This window comes from Podarcis filfolensis (assembly GCF_964270895.1).
Source record: "Podarcis filfolensis genome assembly, chromosome: 6".
NCBI classification, from domain to species: Eukaryota; Metazoa; Chordata; class Lepidosauria; order Squamata; family Lacertidae; genus Podarcis; species Podarcis filfolensis.
Window position 1 is genome coordinate 51,623,962 of NC_139609.1, and position 12,736 is coordinate 51,636,697.

Below are 12,736 nucleotides of genomic sequence, written 5' to 3' on the forward strand. Positions count from 1 at the left end.
TAGTGCGGATTCGAAATGCCGACCTTAGGATCGGCAAGCCCAAGAGGTTCGGTGGTTTAGACCACAGTGCCACCTGCATCCCTCTTGGTAAGCAGCAGCAACCCATGGTGCTGGGAAGCTGGGAGGGCAGTGCAGCCCCACCCCCCACCTGACACTACTGTGCAAATGTGTGTGGCAATGAACCTAGTGTACAAAAGTAAAAATTACATGTGTTGCTCTGTCCACCACTGGTATGTGGTCCCCTGATTAGAACATGATGCAGAAGGGCAGATTTTGGTTGAACATTAGTAGAAGCATCTTCACAGCAACAGCAGCTCAGCAATGGAAGTAATTGCCCAGAGGCTGGGTGACCTCTCTCCCATAGGAAGTCTTGCAGCAGAGGTTGGACAGGCATGTGTGCATTTGAAGAATACGACCCGTGAGTTTTCTCCTTTCCATGCCAAACTGAAACTGATGGCATGATGTTTCTCCCATAAGGCAGCAACAATCTAGGCTCGGGTTTCAGTTTCTCTCTTTGATTCTTTGCCACAAGTTTGCGATTAGGCTACAAAAATACTGTCTTTCAGTTCTGATTGGGGAAAAATATGTCTGAACTGTGGACTGGAAATAAAAAACAAAGTTGACATCTGTTTGGATTCAATCCCGTTAGATGACGGTTTGGGTTGTTTTCCTAGATCAAAAGTCTTTGTCTCATCAGCTCTTTTGAGCCCCCTTTCAAAGTACTTTTCTTTACCAAAATGTTCTCATTATATTCAGCAACTACTCCCAAGTTCAAAAAACCCAGGCATGCTGAGTGAAGATTCTATTTTGGGGTTTGTGAATTCATTCCATTGCTTTCTGCGCTTTCTTCTTTTCTCTTCCTCTGTGTCTGTCTCATGGCCTTTTATCTCCTCTCCTATGCTAGCTAGCTCCCATTACCTTTTAGGTTTCACCTATTTCCTCCCTTCCTTCTCCTCCTAACAATTTCTGTAAAATTCGAACACTCTCAAAAGGCTGCTAATCCCTCTTCTGCTCAGTTTGCTTGTCCCCTTTCTTTCCCTGGGAGTTGAATCAGTACTTTTGTCTGCTTAACAAATCTATACATACTCCCCTTTGATATTGTCTAGGGGCAAATTTATTCCAAAAGACAATGAGTTGCCATTTGTCCTCTAGGGCTTTGTGGCATTGAGGGAACTTTTAAGGAAAACTGTCCCCAATCTTCATAAAGAAAATACCTACTTATGTATACACACACTTAAGTGAACATATACAAGAATCATGGGAGGCCTGGTCAACAGGGACAGAGCCCTCTCCACATTTTGCTTTGAGTTGTGTGGGTAGGCTGAATGCCTGGACCCCTTTGTAATTCCTGGCTGTAGTGCATATTCAATTGCCAGAATAGACAGGTAAATCGCCTGGGAGATGAGCCATTAAAAAGTCGATGGGAAGGTAATGGGCCATTAAGAAAGCCAAATGGGAGGGGGGCCTGCCTCAACTCAGAAATAGTTTAGAAGACAAAAGATAGTTTTGAAGTAAGTAGAGTTTTAAAGTTAAGTTTAGGATTTGGCATTTTTGCATGATGTCTGGTACATGTGACATTCTGTAAAAGGAAGCAAGCTGGAGAGAGAGTCTGAAGCATGGCTGAGGTTAGTTTGAGTCCAATAGTGCAGCTAAGGGAGAAGCAAGACCCTCCTGGGATGTCCGTACTGTGAACCCCTCCACCGTAGGCTCAGGTTGCATATATGTGTAAAGAAACAGCACCCCAGTCTCTGCTGTGCCTCATTTCCAAAAGGAAACATGGACCCTGTGTAAGCACCTGGAACCCCTGGAATCTCACACTGCTGGGATATTGGGGTGGTGTGTAACAGTATCTTTGCAAAGGAGAGGGGTGGGGAGAAAACCATAAAAAGTTTGGGCCCCCTCTGGTGACCCCTTGGCCTCGAGGGACCCCGTTAGCTGCTCCACCAGGCCCAGTAGTTACCGGCTGCTGCTGAAGAACATTGTGAATGCCTTCTGGCCCTTAAAGCCTGACTGGAATGCTTGATATTTTAGACACTGAATGCATATAGTTTGGGTACATCGAACCCGAACTTGAGGCTCTTGTTCCAGGAAGTAAGACCTGCAAATAAACCGAGCTGAAATATTTATTTGAGTATATAGAGGCAGTATGCAGTGTATGGGGCATTCTCTGGAATTCTCTGTCTCAGTGTGGCCATCATAAGTGAGCCATTAAGCATGGTACATTAGAACCTTTTAGTATCATCACCATGTTTCATCTTGTAATGAGCACCCGCTCTATAAAAATATTTTCAACACACAGTCAGGTCCCCCAAACAAATGCTTAGGCCCATCCCAAATCTAACCAAACACACACACACACACACACACACACACACACACACACACACAATATCACTACCCCAGATATTTGTGTTTGCCTAGTCCCACGGTTCATGTTGCAACCTAGCTTTTTGTTAACATCCCACCCTACTAGCACCGTTGGCTCATCTATGTAAGAAGGAATTTAAGGCAAACCATTTGAATTCCACTCAGCACAAGCTTTCACTGTGTTTGACGGAAGCATTCCTAAGTGCTGGTAGAAGGCAGTAAGTGTAAATGTATAAAGGAAGTAAAAAGAGTTTCCTTCTACTGCCAATCAAATTTGGCAGGCAGAGAGATTTGGAGAAGATTCAAATGACAGCTCCTAAGTCTATATGGAGATGTCATTAATGCACATACAATCTTGCTGGGCTATGAGATATTTACAGAGAGTTGAACGTGTTTCCCAATATCTTACCCTTTGGTGATGAAATTGCAAAAATGTGTTTCCTTTGCAGTGGTATCTGTCGAGAATAGTAAAATGTCATGTAGGGAGCTGGTGGAACATAACCTCTGCAGAGCAACTCTTGGTGGCATAGCCAAGAGTGTTTTGGGTCACAACAGAGATCTGAATGTTCATGTTCTAGTCGAATTCAGGGACTTCTAGTCTTTGCATGAGCAATTACAATTGACAACTTAAAGAAGGTTTGGATAGGTGAAAGGTAAAACAGAAATTTGAGGGTGGGGTGAGTACGAAAAGGAAGGAGGAAGCCACAGGAAAGTTCAGGGAGCAGGTGGCATACAGGAGGGAGAGGTACAGGGAACCTGAAACAGTAAGACAAGAGCACAGTATGTGGAGTTTTGGTGCAAAAGTACTGCTTATACAAAGCAGGGAGCTTTGATCAATTCAGTATTGTTTGAGCAATAGCAGCAAACAGTGACCGTCTTACAGGGATCATACATGGTACCCAGAATCAAGTTATTTTGGCTCTTGAAGCACAAACTGCCCCAAGCCTTTTCACCACCCCCTAGCAATAAAAAAACACCATACAATCATAATAAATTAAGTAACCCTTTGACATCCAAAATCAGCATCTTGAGGCAGATGCCTCATTCTGCCTAATGGAAGCATATACATAAGTAAGCATGCACAGTTGCATTTTTAGCTGCATCCTTTGATTCACTAACCTTGGTTAATGGTTTGATTCCTCCACCATTCTAATGTTCCTTTTATTTCACTAGTGTCAAGTTGGATTTGAATGCTGGAGTGTGAGTTTCATGACAGATTCATTTAAGGAGCATTCTGTACTTAAATAGCTCTTTTGGCTTGTCCACACTGGAGTTTACTGTGTGTTTGCATTCCCATTTAATTTGTATAGTCCACATAACATTACCCTCCAACAACATAATTCTTCCCTTGTAAATTTGGGGTTTCCCTGATATAGGTAATCAGATAAGTTGTGGAGACTCAAGCTTCCAACCACTTCACTCAGGGTTGCAGACTATTTGTTTCATTCTTTTGGGGTGAGTGGATTAATTTTCACTTTATGCTATTCCCCTTTCCATGTCTGCTATTTCCTCATTGCTTCCATTACTTTTCTGGCTGTGCTTGGAATGATTTCCAGTGGGGTTTCTTTTCTCTCTCTTTTGATCCATCAGATTTGCACAAAACCAGAACACTGCACAAGCAAACGACACAAAAAACTCCTATGCCAGAATCATATATTGGGCAGCAGTCTGAAAAATTGTGTGCTGAGAATTTACAGTTGCTTTCATTTCTTTTCTAACATGCTAGTAGGGGCACATCACAAGCTTGTGTGCGTGTGTTTCTTTGGATTCCTCAGATTTGCACAAAACTAGAAAACTGCACAAGCAAATCTACAATTTCCTGTGCACTTCTGCATACGTCTTGGGTAGACTAGAAAGACAAAACAAGGTGCAAATGCATGCCCTGTCAGTACTTAATTGGCATAATGGAATCAACAAATCAGAAGGTGGATAGAAGCACAAAGGGGAATGCCTACTGGTATGAACAGGAAAGATTAAAGTTGCTCTTCAGTACTCATTCAAATACATGTGGGAATGGACTACATTGATCTAATTTGCACGGGGGACAAGTGGATAAATTGCTAAATAATCCTCAAATGTGGACAAGCCCTTCAACTTACCTGCACTTAAACCAGTGCCTTAGTCACTGAGGAAGCTGGTACCATGTACAGAGCAGCTCCCATATTTTTCTCAGGCATCGCAAGTTGCATCTGCTTATATTGATCAGCAGCAATTTTGGAAACAAGCCCTGCTGTATAATATCATTAGCACCCCAGCAATGCCTTCAATGTCATTATGGGCCCAGCAGTGCAGCTTTCAGGCCATCCTGATTTACAAATGGCTTTTCCCCATCTCAGCGGGCACTATACAGTTTCTCTCTGTGCGTCAGAGAGTTTTTATCTGTAATTGAGGCTTGGCCATCAGCCACAAAGCTTGGATTGCTCAGGATTTGATGCTGTTTTTCTTTCCAGTTTAATTGAGGGCCTTGGCTTCAGATGAGCAGGGCTGGTGCCAGCAGCCAGAGAACCTTGGCAGCTCTCCAAGGTCCTTGGTCTCTAGGGCAGGGAGATACAATAAGGGCTGAACCCAGTCTGCTACTGTTGTTGCCAAAGATGGACCTCAGATCAGAGGTGAGGGACAGCTCAGTTCTGGCTCTTGTCTACAGCTTGTTGCCTTCCTGCCTGCAGCAGAGGATGAGAAGGATGCTGCTGCCGGAAAGCTGGAAAGACATTTCTCTCAGTCAAGGTCTGGCACTTGAGGTGAAAAACAGCAGCACACTCTGGAACCCGTGGATCTGGCAATCTCTCTGGCTACCAGCTGCATTCCTAGAACTACAGCACCCACTCGCACTTTGTTAGGGTCCTCACCTTAGTCCTCCTGACACTTCCTCAAGGGTCCTCTTGATCTGGATCATCAAGGGTGCAACTGATGCTGAGAAGCAGCAGATGTAGCCTTAGGACTTTTGCAGCTGGAGAAAGAGTGTGCCGGGGCGGGGGTGGCAGAACCCCCCCCCCCCTGTGTGCGTGTCTGTAAGATTAAAGGTGCAGGCAAGAAAAGAGTGCTCTCCTGTGGAATGTGTTACTGAAGCTACAGTTTCACCTCAGTTCATGGCAAGCAGCAGGGCTGGGTAGGGTTTGGGTTTAAAGCAACATTCCTCAGTTCCAGTCCCATTTCCTTGAACAACCTCAGGCTTTGTGAGAGTTAAGCCACCCGGCTGAGACACTCTGCATTTAACACAAACAGAGCAAGCTCTAGCGCTGCATTGCAATCTGTGGAAGCTGGATCCAGGTTGCTGTGTATAAGGACTCCCCAGCTATGCAAACAACCTAGCATAATAGTTTTGGGAAGGAAGAACTGCTAGAGTTATCGTGTGATGTAGAAACACGTAATTGTTGGGGGATGGAATAGAAAGGGGGCATGTCTGTGCTTGGCCTCTTGGCTGAATCGCAACAACCTCAGCCCCATCGCCACCACCCTGCCTGGAACTTCTCAGGCCTCCATAGGGAGGCTGCCAGCTGACTTAGCCAATTCCACCGCTGCTGATAAACAGATAGCATGCGGTGACATCCTTGTGCAAGCCCTTTCAATTAAGCAAGGCTATGAAGTCGGGCTAACACATGAAGTGAGCTGTGCAAAAGGGAGTTGGTGTGTGCCTTCGCTTTTGCTGCAAGAGCACTGCACTGATGCTGCAGGATGCAGAAGACGACCATGCCACGGGCATCAGAGTCTTCTTGGCTAGATAATTACAGTCCATATCACTGGCACAGCAGCTCAGTAGAACTTCACTCTAACGGCTAGGTTGCTTGAACCTTCCCAGTAACCAAGAATAAGGCAACAGCAGGAATACCCAAAAGTTAGAATTCAGCTCCCACATCTCTTTATTAAGATTTTTAGGTACAGTTTGACAGGAAGAGGCATGTGTACAGCACAGGAGATAATAGTACTAAATACTGTCTGGGATGCAGTAGTAGCACTGGGGGGGGGGGGGGACAACATAACGACCTCTCCAGTTTAACAGTCCTGCCTTTTTCCTGTTATAATAGTCCACAAAGCTACTTTGTCAGGACTTCTCCTCTTAACATCTTGTGGGTTCCAGTTCCCAAACAATTCCACGAATATCATTTTTAGAAAGGGAACATTTCCATTGAAGAAGTCTGGCGCACATACGGCAGAGTCTAAAAAAACAAGAGCTGCAGACAATGCTTGGCACTTACATACTGAAGCATCTGCAGGAGCCTGCAAGAAAGTTATCTAAGATTAGCAACGTCCATCTATGACAAGGTCCAGGAACCATTAAAGTTACTACAGTGGAGCTCAGTAGCTATGCCAGCCAACAGGTCAGTTAACACAATAAAAAAGAGAGAGAGGATGCTGCTGCTGATGGAAGAGAGTTCAGGTGCTGGTACAGGACGAGAGCCCATGATGACACTGGCAGTGTGGAGAAACCCTGGGATGCCCGTGAGATGTTTTCACACATTGAATACATAGCAAGCAGGATTACAGCAAACAGGAAGGTCCTCCCAGCTTATATTCTCCCAGTTTACATTTCTAACAGGATAATTGCTCGAGCCAATCCCAGCTTCTAGTGACAGTCACTGAGGATTCAACAGTCCTGCAAAAACAAGCATTTTCAGATTCCGTCCCAGCAAAAGATTCCAAAAAGGGGAAAAAGAAAAGAAAAGGGGAAAAATAGTTTTCCAATCAATGCTTCGTGTATGCTTGTCTCTGTGTCCCATGACAAAAGCTTTCCTCGGAGCTGGTTAGACAGGAAGGCATCTTTTCAGCTCTTTTGATTTAAGAGACCTGGCACCGAAAACACTGTTAGATACTTTTTTTCTCCCTCCCATTGATTCCTAGACATGAATGGCTTATTAAAAAAAACCAAAAAACATAGTAAGGGAGAAAATCAGAGCTGTGCGCTGGAGAATCCAGAGGTGCTTCAAAGGGAAGAGCGGTGGTGAGTCATTCGGCCTTCTAAAGGCTGGAGAAACTGCCCAGACAGCACATATGGTAGCTTGGCTGAGTCAGAGGGAGAAGACAAAAGCTCAGTGGAGACTGACAGCACCATGCCGAAGCAACCACAGAGAGGGTTAAAGCATTGTTACCCTACCTGTATGCCCCCGACCCTGGACAAATGCCTACTAACACCATATTATCATTTTATAGACAAGAAGTAGGACCGTCCAATGAATAAAAATTGTTTTCATAGTAGCTTCTGTCCAAAGCCAGGACAGACTCCATGCTTCAGACCTCATGTAAGTATTTTGGAGCATGTATATTTCTGTAGAAGTCACTAGTTCTGCACAGAGTGACTATTCTTGATGGAACTTCAGGAGAGTGTTGAATCAGCCTAGGTACTAGGCATGCATGCCGAAAGCACATACCCTTTGATGCCTAAAAGGTGTGCATGGGGCTGGGGGCGTTGTCTGAGCTTGATAACTCTGCTGTAGATATTAGGTATTAAAAAAGTAACATAATAAATGCTCTTATAACACACTGCCTTTCACTGAGGACACATGTAATTTCTCTACCTGATTCCTCTGTGGCTTGAGCACTGCATTCTGCACTCTGGTTAGGCTGTGATTTGCCCCTGGGACTGAGCCCACTAAAAATATGCAGGACAAACATCCTGAGATTATATCCTAGGCAGATATCCCAATTATCCCAACTGAGGGGTCAGATTGCCCTTACTTTGAGTAGCAGAATATTTCAGCTCTACCCATCTGACTATTTCATTATACAATATTTCAATTTTTTTCACCTTGTTAACTATACAGAAAGGTCATGTATTAACAGAATCTCTCTCTCTCTCTCTCTCTCTCTCTCTCTCTCTCTCTCTCTCTCTCTCACACACACACACACACACACACACACACAACCCAGTTGAATGAAATGAAACTGGGGCTTAAGAGCTCCTGTAAATTGCAGCAGAGGCTGCTTGGGAAGTCAATTGGAAAGACACTTGTAAGTTACAATGCCTATATCAATCAATATTCACTGTTGGTCTAGTTTCTATACCATTGATTCAGGAGTTCTAGGAAGGAAGGAAGGAAGGAAGGAAGGAAGGAAGGAAGGAAGGAAGGAAGGAAGGAGAGAGAATTTATTTTAATTATAATTGTTTTGAAGCAGCTTATATTAGATATTAGCAGGACCTGGTCAGCTAGTAGAGCTGGATATATAAAGCAAAGGGACATCAATAGAACAGAATTGTCATGTTCTTTCAGAGTAGTGTTTTGGTAGGAATTTTGAAAACATTCTCATAGCTTTTTTATATTTAGAGTAAATGTTGAAACAGTTCTGATATTTGACAATGCTATAAACAAACAAAATGGAAATATTTTGCACATCTTTAGTAAAAGGGCCTGTTTGAGGCAACTATTTCTCATCATATTTCAGGTACGAGAATTGAAAGTGAAAACCCTTACAACAAACAGCTCCTACCCTCCCTTTTCTGAATGACTGTGAACCAGACAGCAATAGATAGAATATGCCTCTTGCAGAGAATCTATTTGGATGAGAAGAAATTATTGCCTGGATTCCCCTCAATTTACAAGCCAGATACTTAGGTGTAGAGAAATGGAGTGGCTTGCCCAAGCTTTTATGGCATTCAGTCAATAATTAAATGCCAATATCTGGATTTTTCATCCACAGCCTTAATTGCCAGGCCGGTCTTTGCTTGGAATCCACTAATGGTTATCCTTCTGTTACTGATATCACAGCACAGTCAATTATGAGAAGAATAGCTTTCAGTGTGTTCATAACCCTTTTTACGGATGTAAGTGTGTGCCATTAACAGCTTTATAAGAGCTATCCAGCAAGCGCTGCTCTCCGCATTATTGCAGCTTTTTGCTGGGTAATGCTTCTTCTGCTGAGTTTTGCCTGTCATACTTCTTTGGGGAGGCATTAAGCAAAACCCGGGTGAAAGCGGCAATCATGTGCGTGAACATGAACATTAATGGAGTATCTTCTGCTTCAAGCTTTCATGGGCTTTTAATCTGGCCATAGTCAGAAGTAGCTAGGGGTAGATTGACACAAAGAATCACAGAACTGTAGAGCTGGAAGGGACCCTGGGGATCATCTAGTCCAACCCCCTGCAAGGCAGGAATATGCAGCTGTTCCATATGGGGATCGAACCTGCAACCTTGGTGTTATTAGCACCCTCTAAGTAACTGAGCCATGCATCATTAATGCCACATCTCTTGAAGACTAAACACTCTCATTTGCATCTGGCTGTGCGAACTTTGTGGATCAAAAATTCTGGTGTTTGTGATCTGACGTCTCTGCCGCGGTGTTTCATTTGCAATGGCTGTTTCACACATAAAATGCACCGTGTGGTGTGCAGCCATCGTGATGAATGTGTGGACTTGCTGCAAGCTTATTGGGGGTCCATGGGGTCACGAAGAGTCAGACACGACTAAACAACAACAACAACCAGGAAAGAGACTTCCCTCACAATTCTGCTGTTGCTTATAAAAATGAAGAGGAACCTCTCCTCACTCAGCAGGACAAAGAGGCTCTTTTGGTACCTCAGCTGGCTATCTGGATTCATAGGTCTTAGTAGCCATGACAGCACTGATGCGAAGACTCAGTATTTGACATATCGAGACTCCAAAATACTAGGGCTGCTTCACACCCAATGTTTTCCCTACAAGGGTAGGGTGAGGAAAGTGTGAATCAGAGGTGAGGAAACTGGGACCCTCCAGATGGTGTTGGACTCCAACTCCCATCAGCCCCCGCCAGCATGGGCAATGGTAAGGGATGCTGGAAGTTGTAATCCAGTAACAACTGGAGGGCCACAGGTTTTCATGGGTGAAAAATGCACACATGTAGTTTTAGCCACATGCTTGGAAGCTGTTGCAGGATGCAAATTTCAAGCAAATGTACATGTAGCAAAAGAGACACTTGTGCAATTTCCACACACAATATTGTAGGTATCCCCCTCCTCCAGTCTGTTTATAAAAAATGTAATAAAACCCTCACCCAAACAATTTAAGGAATCATGAACCCCGTTTAAGCTCCTGGAACCCCTGGAATCTTGCATTGCTCAGAGATTGGGGTAGCATGTAACAATATGCATTTTTGTACACATTCGTTGGCCAGAGACCTGCATTGCAAAATCCAGAGAAGCGCACATTTCAAAGGATGACTGCGCTTTGGTTTGCATGTTGTTTGTAAAGTGCAAAATCAGGTAGGCTTGCCTTTAAATGTGAACTGAAACGTGATTTGCAAAAGCAAAGCAAGCAGACCCAATCAAAGTGCAGGTAAGGAGAATTCCAACATTATCCCCTTGCATGAAATGGCAGTTGCAATGGCACAAGTAATGTAACTTCAAAAGAAGAATACTAGTTACAGTAATTGGGAGGGTAGACAGCATAAGAAGAGTCTGGCTAGATCAGATCAAAGGCCTACCTAGTCCAGCATCCTCTTTCCACAGTGGATGACCAGGTGCTTATGGGAAGCCCACAAACAAGACTCTCCTGCTCATGAACCCCAGCAACTGGCCTCTGAGCCTGTTGGTAGTATACAACCATTTGACTAATAGCCTCATCCTCCATTAATTTGTCTGGTCTCCTTTTATAGCCAACCGGAGACGGTCCCTGTCATTGGGTTAGACCACTTACGCACAAGGTTTTCCCTGAATGCATGCATGCGTATGCACCAAATCTGAGCCCACTTCCTGCTTTGAACTGATCCGGGAGAGTTTTCTATGTAGTGTAAGAATAACTCCATCACAAAGGACAGGCACTTCCTTCTTGGTATAGAAGTGTATTAACCTTCCCAACTAGCACGTCTTTCTTGTTTTATGGGCTTAAGATGCTTTCCCAGGTCAGCTCCTCTGGGACTGCTCTGCATTCAAACCTCAGTCACTTGACACATTTGTAGCTGATTGGTTGCAGGCAGCTGCATCCTGTTCCCAGGGATGGGTCAGGAGATCAGCAGTTGCACGGGTGAGTGTGGCCTTTCCCAAGGGATGAGATCTAATCCATCTAAATTAGCAGGGAAGGAAATACCTTTCGGGTTCAGTGGCCTGCACAAAGTTTGAAATTAGCAGGTTTAACATAGCATGCCTAACAAACATCTCTTTTGCTCCCCTTCCTGATAAGTCTCAATAAAAGTAGGTGAACCTGAAGATCAATTTAGAGCTTTCGGACCAGCAAGACAGCGGTGAGGTGCTCTACCTGCAGATGCCACTTTTGCCATTTTTACTTTGTACATCAGCTAGAGGCAGAGTATTCAGGGCTCTCAGCTCAATTCAGGTAACTAAGTTTTCTCATGCCAGGAAAGGCTGTTGAGGTTAAAAGCCGGTAAAGGCACAGGAGTCCCTGCCAAAATAAACAGAGGCAAACCCAAGGCGGATGGTCCCAGTAAAACTGAGTCACATGTCTAACACGTGATGGATTGTTGTGCACTGCCCAGTCCTGTGAAGACTGCACCACACAGTGATGCCAAAGCAAGCAAAGACTATGACAGCCAGATAGCTGAAAAGTAAACATTTATCTTTAAACTGATCAATCAACTAGAAGGCGAGGTAGCTGCAGATGCTGCTGGCTTTTGTTGGCCCTCCCCACTCCACAGCCTCCTATGGGGTATCCATGTAGTCCTGGTTGGTGCTGTAAGTGGGGTGGGGGAAGAGTGAAAGGTGACAAGGGGGGAACGTAAGATCAACCACTGTCTTTCACTTGATCTGTACATTTAATGGTAATTGCTCGTTCTCTGGGTTGCAGTCTGGCAACCCCTCGAGGCCACATCTTGATCACTTGATAATAATAATAATAATAATAATAATAATAATAATAATAATAATAATTTATTTATATCCCACCCTCCCCAGCCAAAGCCGGGCTCAGAGGCACTAACAACAGTAAAATAATACTTGAGTCTTTCTCAATACTCAATACTTGAGTAAAAAGTCTTTCTTCACCTTTGGATCCTAAGTGCGTTGGTGTCAGGGGAAAACATTTCTGATAAATAAACTTAAAATTGCAGCCTTCACCAGAAGAAAATGGTGAGGGAATGGGGGTTGTGTAATCCCTCTTTTGTGGCTTTAACTCTGTGCCTCTGGCCTTCCATTTTATTCCATGGAAGTTTCTTCTTAACTTGAAATTTTCCTCTCATTGTGTCTCTTTGGGGAGGCTCGTTCTAGGGAACATTTTGCACTGCCATTGTGTGGATATTACAGACAGACCCCACATGTTATGTGCTTGAGAAGGAGAGCAGGGCAGGGTGGGGAGCAAGACCTATTGATTTATCAACAGCGAGGAGGCTTCCAATAAGCCTCTTGGTATCTCACTCCCTAATTCTGGTTTTTGTTCTCACAGCAGCAGGGCTATTAGTCATGCTTTATATACCAAGTTGCATAATGCCAAGTCTAAAAATTGCATAGCAGAGC

General features: G+C 44.1%; 1 protein-coding gene across 11 annotated transcripts in view; it reads right to left on the minus strand.

The window, feature by feature from the left end:
* Positions 1-12,736, minus strand: part of KCNC4 (potassium voltage-gated channel subfamily C member 4) — a 62,013-nt gene that overhangs the window by 24,971 nt on the left and 24,306 nt on the right. The window contains exon 4 of one of the 11 annotated variants that reach the window (XM_083617809.1): positions 6,201-6,958. The exons of 5 other annotated variants lie outside the window; for them this stretch is intronic. In XM_083617809.1, coding sequence (XP_083473935.1) covers positions 6,939-6,958 — 20 coding nt within the window. In that variant the 3' untranslated portion in view covers positions 6,201-6,938. Of the gene's footprint in view, positions 1-6,200; positions 11,958-12,736 lie in introns of those variants that run through there. 5 more of the 11 variants (XM_083617814.1, XM_083617818.1, XM_083617810.1 and 2 more) reach the window with 5 other exon arrangements.